General features: G+C 34.6%; 1 protein-coding gene across 1 annotated transcript in view; it reads right to left on the bottom strand.

The window, feature by feature from the left end:
* Positions 1–343: 343 nt before the first annotated feature.
* LOC101510812 (uncharacterized) overlaps positions 344–13040 on the bottom strand; it is a 14514-nt gene continuing 1817 nt past the window's right edge. Inside the window, exons 2-13 of the mRNA XM_004500007.4 lie at positions 12038–12767; positions 10321–10816; positions 9923–10074; positions 6536–9838; positions 6210–6422; positions 5295–5498; positions 4972–5175; positions 4356–4517; positions 2719–3069; positions 1691–2126; positions 1438–1534; positions 344–841 (exon numbers count right to left, since the gene is read on the bottom strand). Of these exons, the coding sequence (XP_004500064.1) occupies positions 640–841; positions 1438–1534; positions 1691–2126; positions 2719–3069; positions 4356–4517; positions 4972–5175; positions 5295–5498; positions 6210–6422; positions 6536–9838; positions 9923–10074; positions 10321–10816; positions 12038–12767 (6550 nt within the window). The 3' untranslated portion in view covers positions 344–639. The remainder of the gene's footprint in view (positions 842–1437; positions 1535–1690; positions 2127–2718; positions 3070–4355; positions 4518–4971; positions 5176–5294; positions 5499–6209; positions 6423–6535; positions 9839–9922; positions 10075–10320; positions 10817–12037; positions 12768–13040) is intronic.

Here is a 13040-nt window from a genome sequence, read left to right as displayed (position 1 = left end):
CTCATCCTCTCACCTTTACCTCTCAAAGCACAAGAGAGACCATTTTACCCTTACCCTTACCCTTACTAGATGAGAGACCAATTTAAAAAATTGTATTTCAAAAATTTAATATTCATCCAATTTTAAACTTTTGAAAAAATTACATTTTAATAGTTATATATTCATTCAAAGTTTCAATTTTTTAAAAATTTTTAGAAAAATTACATTTCAAAAGTTTTGTATTCATTTAAAATATTACATTTTAAAAAGATGAGAGATAAAAGTGAGAGGATGGATGATAGATACCTCAACTCTTAATTTAATCAACTTTAATATACACTGTACTAATGTCCCCGTGAACAAATTAGAAAAAATTATCAGCCAAGTTATTCATAGCACTGATATTTTATATACACATACTGTACCGAGGTATATAATGTATTACAGTTTTCTTGATCAAACTGAATGTAAATATTTTTTTATCATATTTTTAATACAATTTTCCCGGACGGGTAAACAAACAAATTAGCTGTGATCAACATTATGTGCCAACAAAATTGCTTAACAAACATGCATGGCTGTGATCACACTATTTTTTGAAATTATGTTACCACTAATCAGTGCACTTTCAACATACAAAGAATCAGCTTATATAAACATTCAGTTTCTTAGTAAACTTCTTTCCCATTGGATTAAGGAAGATATCTCTACATCTAGAGGGGACAAACGAGCTGACTCTAATTTCTTTCCACCAAGCACATTTGCAACAACCACCAACAGATTTAGGCAAGAATGATATTCCTCCATATTTTCTGTACCTGTGAGTTCCAGTGAATGATCCTTCTTTGGCTGGTAAAAGGACCTAAACAACGTATATATCAAATAAGATCACATTTGATGTACAGATAAATACAAAAAATTCAATCAGACTTTGATTATGGTTGCAGAAAAATATACATTTTCTAGTTCCTATAAGTATTTGAATTTTGAAGTAGAACATCCAAATTCACCTTCTAATGTACTCTAAAATAAAATAAAAATGAAGCAAATCCATCTACCATTAAGAAAATATGATAAATGCAATAAAGAGGAAGGCGATTTTACTAAAGTATCCTTATTATTCAATGGTGTATTCTATTTATCATAAATGTAAAGTAAAAAATAGTAACTTGGAAGTGATATACTAATATTAATTATATGGTACAATTGAAAAAAAGTAATTAATAAAATTGCTTAGGAAACTAAGCATGAAGTGGGACAGAGAGGCCAGTTTGAAAACCATACTATACCTGTCCCTTTTGGTGTTCCCGCTTAGTATGTAGAAAAAATCATACTATACCCAAGAAATATAAAAAACTCAACTAAATAATTACGTTTTTCTTATTTAATATTATGACTACAAACCACAAAGAGGAGAAAGGTAGAGAACTTGAGATAGTAGAAGACTCAGAAAATTACCATCTCCATTCTGGATTAGCTTCGGGAGGGCATCGTACCCTTGAACAGTTTGATGAGAAGAAAGTATTGTAGCTTTGCAGCAAATCAGTTCTTTCCACTACAGAATTAAGCAAAATACATAAACATAGGGACAAAAAAGCAAGAGTGTTGATGGAAATGTCTAACTGAACAGTGAACTCTGACCTATCACCACAATAGCACTCAGGAAACCATATTAAATGTATTTAAATGAAAGAACTATAAAGTAGGGTACCTGGTAAATTAGAAGCACCAAAAGTCAGAAAACAGAGAGCAGATACAACTGATGGTAGCAGTTCCTGATTTATACCAGGAAGCAGTTGGAGATAGAAAATTGTAGAAGCAAGCAACTCCTCACTACCAATGTTAATATCAAGTCCTCGTTCTGAGGTATTTTCTACGTGCACCAGTAAAGAATGCAGAGATTCTAGTTTATTTGTTTCAGCAAACCTTGAATACATATCTTTGGATTTCTGATGAAGCTTCCCAACGATTACCGATGCTGTTAACCAACGTAAAAATTTTGACACTAACGAGTCATCGTGATACTCTTCCCCTAAATTATTTTTGACAATAATGCGAGACTCATTGGACCTCAGCCTTTGTGAAGACTCTGACGCTAAAGCAGTAGTAATTGCCCAGATAATAAAGTTGTGAAGCCTTTCCGGATCCTGTATACATACAAGAGTTGTTATTCATACACAAGACAAGAACCACTCAGAGACCACATGTCAATAATGTAAACATTACCCACTAAGTAGAAAACAAATATGTAGGAGGAAAAAATAGATAAAAATAAATAACATGCAATAACCAAGCACTCATTTGCCAAAATCAACAACTGAGGGCAAATTGGTCAACCTTTACAGATAGTTTGGTTTAATTGAAATTAAAGCTGAAGGCCGGTGATATATACGATTTCTCCAAGGAAACAAATTTAATATTCTAGTGTGAGAAAAACCACCATAAACAAGCCAAATATAAGTACAATTACAAATGCTGGAAATAATATGATATTAATAATTTGTTATATTGGCTCAAAATAATATCATTATATATAGTGCAAGATACCTAATGCATATAACATGCTCAACTTTATATGTTTAAATGAATTTCTTTATTATTTCCATCTTCAGGTATCATTTTCATAATTGGAAACACAAAAACCAAAAGCATTTCTTTTATGCCTTTGAAAAACCACTTACAGAATATAGGGAAATTTTATAATGGAAATAAATAAATGAAGGGGATGAATGAAAATACCATTAAGAAAATGGAGTTAGGAGGTGCATTCATTAGTATTGCCTCAAGAGCAAGCTCCGGATTAATGCTTTTTGTAGCTTGATTACACACACTGCCAGCCTGGTATATCTGATATAAGCCCTCAATTGATAGGGAAAAACGTGGCTGACATATTTTCCTTTTTTGAGAGAATTTCAACACCCATGCTATCATTTCTAGAAAAGGATTAACCAATCCCACAGTTTCATCTGCCATTGTCACATCATGGAGTACAAAACTGAATAGATTGGATGAAAGCTCTGTAAGCTGCTCAAGGCCATGATTTTGCAACCACTTGGACATGTTTCCAGATGAAATTACATCATTGACAACCTGAATAATAAAAGCTAAGGGCATTCAGTACAAAATAAGAAAACTGAAAAATAAAAATTAAAGAGGTCACGGGTTTGTTTAAAAACATTTGACAGAAATAAAAGACAGTTATGGCGAACGATTTTAGGCTTTACTTTTGTGGCATCAAAGCTATATGAAGATCATGTGTAGATGTTAGGACCCCATACGAGAAATGTGGGCCAAATGGGCTGTTAGCACAGCAGTATCCCCAAGCCTAGTATGCAGTGGTTTAGTGCTAGAAGGAATAGGAAAGGGAAGAGGGAGACTGTCCATGTGACAGTGTGAGAGAGAGGAAGGCAAACAGTGTAGTGCGATTCTGCTATATGGGTGCTGAGAAGAGGATAGAGTAGAATCATACAGTCTGTTAGGGGCGGAGAGCATTGGTCTCTCTTAAGGAGCTTAGCTTTGTGGACAATAGGATCTTTATCCTATTGTATTTCCTTTTATTTTCAGAAATAATACACTCTTTATTTTCCATTATTTCTTTGTTTTCTTCCATATATATGTTTCTGTAATTAGGGTTTGCATCAATGGAGAACACAAAGGAAATCAAGATGAATTTCCATGATCAAGTTTAGGTGCCAAAATCAGTTTAACAAAACACAAGAGCAAAAGACAAGTAAATTATGGTTTTATGATTTGAACTTCCTCTTTGGAAAACTTGGATTCAAAGAATCAGACTGCCAGTCATACTCTCATCGGCACCAAGCTCAACGAATAACAATGCCTGTTTCAAATCATAAGTATAGGTGGAAGTGTGTAGTATACAACGTTGCTACACTACACCGCTAAAAAATATACAGGCTTTCAATGATAGGAGGAAAAGGCGAAGGAATAATGATAACCAATGTTGGTCTATCATAGGAAAAGGAGAAGGTATGTAAATTAATTAGCTAAGCGTATTTGTTATTAGTTAGTTTAGCCTAGGTGTAGTTCTTCTGTTAATTAGTTTTGGTATTTCTGTTTGTTGGTAGCTGTTAGTCCTATGTTATATAAATAGGACTAGCCTCCCTTAGGAAGTTAGGCTTTTACTTGGTCTAAACTTGTAAACTAGTTTTTAAGGGATTAGGATCCATGTATCTTTTTCTATTTTATCAATAAAACTAGTTCGAAACTTCGTCTAGTATATCAAGGTTAGGTTTTGCAAGTCCCTAACAGAGTACACAAACCACAACAATTTGAAAACGAATAATCAGGAAAAAATTTACAGATAAAAAACCACAAAAACAAATGGTGCAAGTCAGGAAATCAGAATGAGCACTTACCTTCAATACTACCAATACATGCTTCAAGAAAAATCTATTTTCATCTCCATTAAGCCCAACCCTTCTATTAACTGAGATAAGAGATGATAACCATGAAAATAAAGAACAATGTTTCACTAGATGACGAGCCATCTTTTGCACTTTAATGGATTTCTTTATAACCTGCACAGAAAATAAGAAAGCCATACATTATATTGGTAGAAGATACTCAAAGGAGTACAGCCAAAGTAAGAACCACAGGTAAAATGCGATCTCATCATACAGCATAACATCCCAAACAATTTAAACTTTATGGGATTCTTTTTTAAGATTAAAAAAATTTACTACATAACTTACTGAGTAAAATTTTAATTTCCACCTGTTAATTTTTAGTTTTTACTTGTGAATCATAAAATTTATGATTTGATTTGATTCAACAATTTAAAAATTGGCAATCTGATTAATGATTCAATCATAAATTTGACAATAAGTTATAATATGAATTCATGAAGTTGGGTCATAAACACAGTTCTGCTCATTTACAGCAATGACAACCAGAAAATGACGATATAGAGTCCAACACTACAAGTCATCTAAAGCAACAGAAAGACGGGAAAATTTGGGAATTTGTGTTTACTTCAATGATCAGGTCCTTTGATACAACATCCGAGAGAGGAGAGACATAAAAGCTCATTAGACTCTCAAGAACAGAGCTCCTAATATATATCATGGCATCATCATCTGAGTTAAGCCCTGCATATACTAGCCGAAGCATCCATGATCTCTCTGCTTTGAAATTGATAGATGAACTCCAAATAAAGTTATCAAACAGAGGAATAGCCTGCAAAATGAAAGCAAATGGAACTTACAAAAAGAATTATTCCAAACAACTAAAATTTTATGTAAATCAAAAGGTAAAAAAACATCATGAAAGAAAATTCAAAGACCATAGATATATACCTTCATATTCAACTTAGAAGACTGTATCAAGAATGTACTTATAGCTGCATAATGATCATGCGATGAATCTAACAATACACAAGATGCCTCTGCAGCAAACAAAGCAATAACCGATGGGATTCTTTGCCATGGCTCTTCTATACTGTTTTGAACAGAATTCAATAGAAGCCGAAGTCCCATTACATCCTTCCTCTTTTGGCACTTCTGTAAAACATAATGATTGATGATCAATCACAATTCTTTCAACAATGAACATAAGTGTGACAAAGACGTGCATAAAATGATGAATCTGATACAATGATTGAATTTCAAAGAAGCCAATCCGAAGTTTTTGTATGCTCTAACCCTAATGATGCCTTCTTCATGGGGCACTAAAACCTAAAGATAAACCCATACAAAAAATCCCAAGCCATAATAATGCAACGAAATCAATAATGGCCTTGGCTTTGCACACAAGTTTGGGTTTTAATGGGTTTTATGTTGCACACAAGTTTGGTTCAATAGAGGGGAGGGGAGGGAACCAACAGAACATAAAACCCATTAAAAAATCCCTCCCCTCCCCTCCATTGAACCAAACATACCTTCACTTCCCCTCTCTCCTTCCCTCCCCTTTGTTGAACCAAACAGACCCTTAGAGGCTTCCACTTGCTCCTAGCAAAAGATACTCTAGTTGACCTTCACCCATAAGCTTATTTTGGAAGAATAAATTTTGTTAACCAGACAAGATTATTCCCCTAAGAGAGTAGCTTTTCACGCACAGGGGATAAAATAAAAAGTATCAATCAAATACAAATAAAACAGATTACAAATTCAATAGTAAAACATATGAACAAAATAAATCTGACATTTCACTAACTAAATTTTTATATTATGATAAGGAAACAATCAGCGTAAACTAATAAACCCATTACAAACCTCTAATGCATTCTTAAATTTATCAAGTGTGCCATAAGCTAATCTTCGTATCCCATGATCATGAGAAGACATGCTAACAAATGCAATTGCAAGCAACCCTGATCCAGCAAACTCCACAGGCTCTATATATGCTTTAGACAGGCCATGAATTGAGAATTGCAAGATAAATACAGGATCATAACGTTCTCGAACTTCAACGTGAGAAGAATGTATCTGCGTAGGATGTTGGGTAATTAGTTACAATTATGGCACAACACAAAAACAAGGACAAAACTATAAGCAGGAAACATTGCTTCGGATAGGTAATTTAAAACATATGCCACAACCTTTTTCCTGACATTGTCAGTTTCAATCTTGTTTACAGATGGCACTTCTTCTGAAATACTTCTGTCATAAGGAAAATAGAGCACAGTTGACACACATATGTCTGGGTCAATCGGAAAGTTGTCCCTTTGCTGACTTCTAGTCCATTCCTCAATTGCTTCTGAATTTAACTCTACATTCTGAGGGCATGATCCAGTCACAGACTCAATTTGTTTCATCACATTGTATATTGCCAAGTCAACCTCACTGAGTGTCGCACCATAAGAATGATGTAGTAGTGCATGCAGTTCTTTCAAATTTATGCCAATCTCATTTTGAGAATCTAAACCAGTTTGATGAGCCTTTGACCATAAGAGTATCCAAAGCAATTTAACAATTTCCAATGGTCCTTTAGAGAACTTGGTTGTTGGATCCTTCTGCTTCCCATCATGTTCAAAATGGTCAAGAGAAGGAATGACAAGACATTTCAGAATGCTGGATACAGGCTTCAAAAAGGAACCAGCTGGTCTGCGCACTGAATGGAGAGTGGGAGCAAACTGAGAGTGAGCAAGTAATAACTGAAGATATAGATCATACGATAGACCCCCCTCATTAAGCCGAGTTACTATTACCTGGAGAGTTTTCATTGTCATCGAATCACTGAACCTATAGAGAAGAGCAGATCTGATTAACTGCTCAAGGAAGGCAATAGATTGTGATTGAATAAGATCATTTTGCATCTCTACAGCCAGCTCAAGAATATTTGTTAACACAAAAACCTCCAAGTGATTATAAAGCAATGAAATGTCTGTGCTTTTCCCAGTTCCAGATTGATCAGAGGTTAAAGAAAATTTCTGAACAATAAGCTGCCAAATGTCCACCAAAACATTCATATAATGTATCCTAGATGCTTCCAATTTGCTTCGCCTGTCCATAGCAACCTCTTTCAAATCCCCACCCGCTTCTTTATGAAAAAGTAACATTTTACAAAGTGAAATCTTTGCAACAACACGATTGATTATGTTCAAAGACTGGCCAAGAGAATAACTATCAATAAATTGACTGTCACAGTCCATCAGCTCATCATGTGAGGCCGATTTGGGGCAAATTGATTTGAATAGATTTAGCCGCTTCTTCAGTTTCAGTGAATCTCCATTAAGAGCAAAGTGATACTGCAACATATGAATTGACTTTCCAAGGAGACTACAATTTATAAGACTGAGAAGTTCTTGAACAGACGATGGGACAGATGCTACATACTCTTCCTCAAATATGTCTTGTGACAAAAAACTCTTCCACTGACTAAAACCTTTTAAAAGAATTTTTGAATAGAAATGAGGTATCTGTTTAAAATCTTCGTGATTCAGATACCCAAATCTCTTAAAGATTAACCTCAAATATGACAGAGAGGCAGGTAAAAGCAGCATAAACTGATCTTCAGAAAGAGTAATATCAAAGTCTCCTATAACCCCAACATCATGATGTAAACTTCTATTCACTATGCCCAAAAATAAATGCCCAAATATGGATGAATGCAGAGAGCTAAGTTCGATGAGAATATGTAAGAATTTAGCTTTCTTTGCATTCAATTTGTACAGGCAAAGAGAAAGCATTTTCACAGGAGTAATCATTATAATTTTCCACATGACCAACAGTAAAGGATGAAAAGTTTCTTGTTGCATAGTTTTCTGATTATACAAGGCATTGACAGCTTCATGCAAGCAGCTATCTGCACAATCTATTTCAAATTTTAGAGAAAATTCAACTACCTTACCATAGATATGCTCAAAAATATCGGCTTGGACATTGTTTTCGCCCATTTCCCAAAATAAATCATATGGTACCCTGTTTCCACTTGACTGCTGAAAATAAATAGACAAAGTGTTGAAAGCAACAGCAGCTAAGGAACATCCAACAGATACAAAGGATATCTTAGTTGGCAAATCATCCATCCCAACTCTTTTGAACATCCAATCTACTAATTCAAGGAGCTGAAAAGGGGATAAAAACCGACGCAAAGTGTGTAAGGCATGCAGTGTTGGAAGGAGAGGCACCATATCTTTAGTACCAATGCACAGCTCAAATCGGTCTTTGACATCCAGAAACAGCTTCTGTTGGAGACCTTTAAAGATTTTCAAAAAATTATTAGCAACGTCTTGAGCTTTTGATCCACAAAGGTGGAGACCAAATAATGACCACATGTTGTCTAGCGCCATTGTCAATATGTTTAAAATTGGATTACCAAATTTTTTAAACCCCTCACTGGATATTACATTTAGGATATCAAAGCTGGTCCCTGTATTTCCATTTGAAATGTTCGGGCTATTTCCCAATGAAAAGGATAATGACATCAAAACAGAAGGATGACAAAAAATAGCTTTAATCACTTCTTGAATGTAATGGCTTGATGACGAGAAAGCGGAGTCTTTTATAGACGTGTCAGAACCACTTTCTGGAACCAATAATTTAGCCAATAAGTTCTGTACAAGAATAACACACAGATTCAAAAGTGGTTCTATTTCAGCTGATGGTATAACTTTATGACTTAACTGAATCTGATGAGTCCAGAACAGCACAAGATGCAGACTGGGAAGGAGTGAGCAATCATTTATGGATTCACATAATTTATGAATTAGAAGTTCTTGCATCTTAGAAAATTTAGATGAGTATGGAACATTCATACACATCATTGCAGGAAATATCACATGGAAAGGTGTCTGTTTTAGAAGGATACTAAATGCAGTAGCATCAGCTTCGGAAGCATCTAAAAGTTGGCTACAAGTTAGAGAGTCTGGACACAATGTAAGATCAGAGGTCTCAATAGGAGCAGCATTTTGACTATCACTACCCAGATTTGATATGGCTGTATCCAAGCCAGCATAAAACATCACAGGCCACATCTTAGAAGCATGGACAAGAACACTATAATCAAGAAAAAATATAGATGACATGAGAGAGAAAGGAACACCAAGTAAGTCACGTGAAATGACCAAGCTTGATGGCAGATTCATGGATATTTTATCAGTATTTTCACATACAATGGAGGATATGAAAGCTACAGTTGTTTCAGCCATCTGGTGACCATCCTCTCCACCTAATGATCTATTTACATCACCAAGTGCACTTCCCAAAGAACCATCGGGAAGGACAGATTCTTTTTTTCCAGTGAAAAGGCAACAATTTTGTCGGTGTGGTATGCCCTCCACAAAGTCTAACAAGTTCTTCAGAGGCTTCCACTCAGGAAAGACTTCATCATATTCATAATTGCCGCCAAGTCTCTCAGTCAAGTCTGCATTAACTACAGAAGATAACAATTCAGCATTGACCTATCAAAAAACACAGATATAATAACATTAGACATGCACAAACTGATAGAAGCCTATATAAAAAATGTTCAGTTACACACATACCTGTGTTTGCAAGATATATTTCACTGTATTGCAAGTGTATAATAATACCATTGATTTTTTTGGCGATGAGCAGGTTCCTGATTTAGATCGGATCACCTTTAGACACTTCTCCAGTACACATATGATAAAAGGACTAACATCAGGTGATAATTCTGCAATGAAATTGAAAACCACCAGTTCAGCATAGCGATAATGAGCCGAAAGTTTCTCCACAATTTTGGCAACACAAGATGATAGTATTTCCCAAGAAATGCCAAAATACAGAACCATTTATAGGTTCTATAACAATAAAGTATGAGCTTGAGTTATAGTCCAATGGACACCACTGATCAAATGAAATAACCAGGCCAGATAAAAAATGCAATAGAACCAATATAAGTGATTTTAGGATTAGTTACCTTTATCACCTTCCAAATAATTGACATGATTTTTAAGGATATTCCAATATTTGACTAAATTATTCCCGAGTGTAGAAACAGCGTCACATAAGAATGTTATGACAAACGAAGTCAAGCTCTGTAAGACTTCCACCTCCAAGATATTGACAGGAGATTTCTCCCTTTGATAACCTGGTAAAAACAAAAACCATGCATGTATCTCATGAAGGTTCCTGTCAAAAGCACCAGTACTGAACATAGCTGCCATGGCCAACCTGTATGCCAGATAACTTGCCTTGTTGATTGGTGAAAACATAAACAATTTGATGAATGGCTGTAGATATTTGTACAACATGGCTGGAGTTCTTACAGGAATTTCATTCTCTGGACACCATTGAATGTATTCTGCAAGCAAAGACAAAAGGGAGACTTGCAGATGACTTTTTAACTCTAATGGGTTTTTAAGAAGACCTTTGAAAGAATCAATGGAATGATCCAAAGTGGAAGGCAAAGTCCGCTGCACAAGAAAAACAAAACAAATATAAGATAACTTCATACATTTTTGCATTACATAGGAAAAGAATTGAATTTCTATTATTAAAAAAAGTTAATTACGACACCAGTTAAGGAGACATTTAGCTTAGGCACAAGTGCAACAACTGCATATGTCATGAACACACAACATTGCAGATTTATTTTAAATTTTATCTCATAGTCCACCTTTAATTGTTAAAAGAATGCACTGAGTACTTATTGACATTTTGTAGTAAACAAAGAAACAACTAAATTTCAAGTTTTCAACTCATGTCTGGTTTGAATAGCAGGTTTATATCATTATGCTGATTTTTATGAATCAAATAACAGCACTGCTAAATGCCAGAAAGGTGTAAAATATAGCTGAGTGTCGATCAAAGAGCAAATTAAAACAAATGAAGCACCAAGGTTATACAGTGAGCAAACCACTAAAATATAAAATAATAAATAAATTAAGATAACCAAGAGATTTTTTTATAATAAAATAAATAAATAATTTTTAGTTTTAGATTTTTAAAAATAATAACTATATGGCACACCAACTACCCAGGGAATGTAGAAATGGTTTATTCGGTTTTCAGAAATACCACTTAAACTCATAGAGGGGTAAACTGTGGTGTACAAAATCAACAAACTCGTAAGTGGCAGACCAATCAGCACTGTAGTTTTTCTTACCACTATGGGTACTCAAATTTATGGACCCAAAAACTAGCAAAAAAATGGGGGTGGGGGAGGGGAGCCTAAATTTTTACTACATATTACAAGGATTCAAAAGTAAAATGCCACATGATCAAGAAGACATTGTTAAAGAAGAACAAAACTTATGTCAAGAATCATTACAGCCTAGAAGCTTAAATTGATGTGACATAAAAGATAGGTGAAAGACCAAAAACTATTGTCTATATAGATCACAAGCAATTAAGAAACCAAGTCATAGAGGTGTATTTTAAAAATGTTCTTTAAATAGAAAACATTCTTCTCCAATCACCAGCTAAACATGAAAATCAAGCCTCCATCAAAACCTCAAATAGTATAAGGTATCTTAAAATATCCTTTATATAGTAGACCCAACAACCTAATCTTACAGAAACCAGCCATAACCAAACAGAAAATCATATAAAGGAACTGAAGTAAATCAAAACAAAAAATTATTAGTGCTCCCAAAGGCTCGAATAAACAAACTTGAACAAAACATTGAACATACATGGTAATATCTGAGAGCATCAAGCAGTTTAGACAGCAAGTATGATTCTGCATCCTTCAGGGAGCTAATATCCATGGAATGAACGTCCAAACCCCATAATTCGCCAATGCTATTCAAGATATCCTCTGTATCATCCAGCACATCTTCTTTAAGTCCACCGTCAACTGTTCCACTGTTACCAGTTAAATCAATATCTGGAGCAGAACTTATCCCGCCAACAATTATATCTATGTCATTCTCAGAAGTATCCATTTTTAACTTCTTTCTACTTTTCCCATCATGTTCATGATGGCATGCATTTCTTTTCAAACTTGAGTTATGGGCTTCATGAGAAGCATCTAAAGAGGAGAGTAAATTTAATAAAACCTGCAGATCAGGAAGAAAAGCTTGAACATAATTTTGGATTTCTTGCTTGATAGACACCATAGGTTGCATTAATGGATTGCCTGAACTAGAATTATGGTTCAAACTACCAAAAAGAGAGTCCAGCAGTTTCAATAACTCCAGAAGAAGCCTCAGAGTACCGTGTTTCACAACAGAGTTAGCATGATGCAACCCTTTATTAAACATTGACCTGCTGAATGGACGAGGAAATAAACACTTCACAATGTCAAGTAAATCCATGTTGTCAATCGAGTGAGGACCATTTGATCGGGAATTATCAAATTCCTTGGAAATTCCACTGCTGACTGAAGAAATCAGATCAGCTGCCACAGATATCGCGGAAATCCTGTAGACACGTAAGTCACCATTTGACAAAGCATAAGGAATGGAAACATATACATACAAGAGAAATGCTAGCAAAATCAAAACCATCACTATTAGATAAAATCTCATAGCTTATCCTAGCGATAGAGAATTAACCCTACTTATTTAGTTTTCTAAATCTAATTTATATTCTTCTTCATGGTTTTGACACTATGTGTCCCTAACATTAATCATATATTATATACATATATAACATAAAGATTAATGAATACAAGGACAAATCAAAGTCAAGTTC

This window comes from Cicer arietinum, chromosome 5 (genome assembly GCF_000331145.2).
Source record: "Cicer arietinum cultivar CDC Frontier isolate Library 1 chromosome 5, Cicar.CDCFrontier_v2.0, whole genome shotgun sequence".
NCBI lineage: Eukaryota > Viridiplantae > Streptophyta > Magnoliopsida > Fabales > Fabaceae > Cicer > Cicer arietinum.
This window is presented reverse-complemented; position numbering and strand designations above follow the sequence as displayed.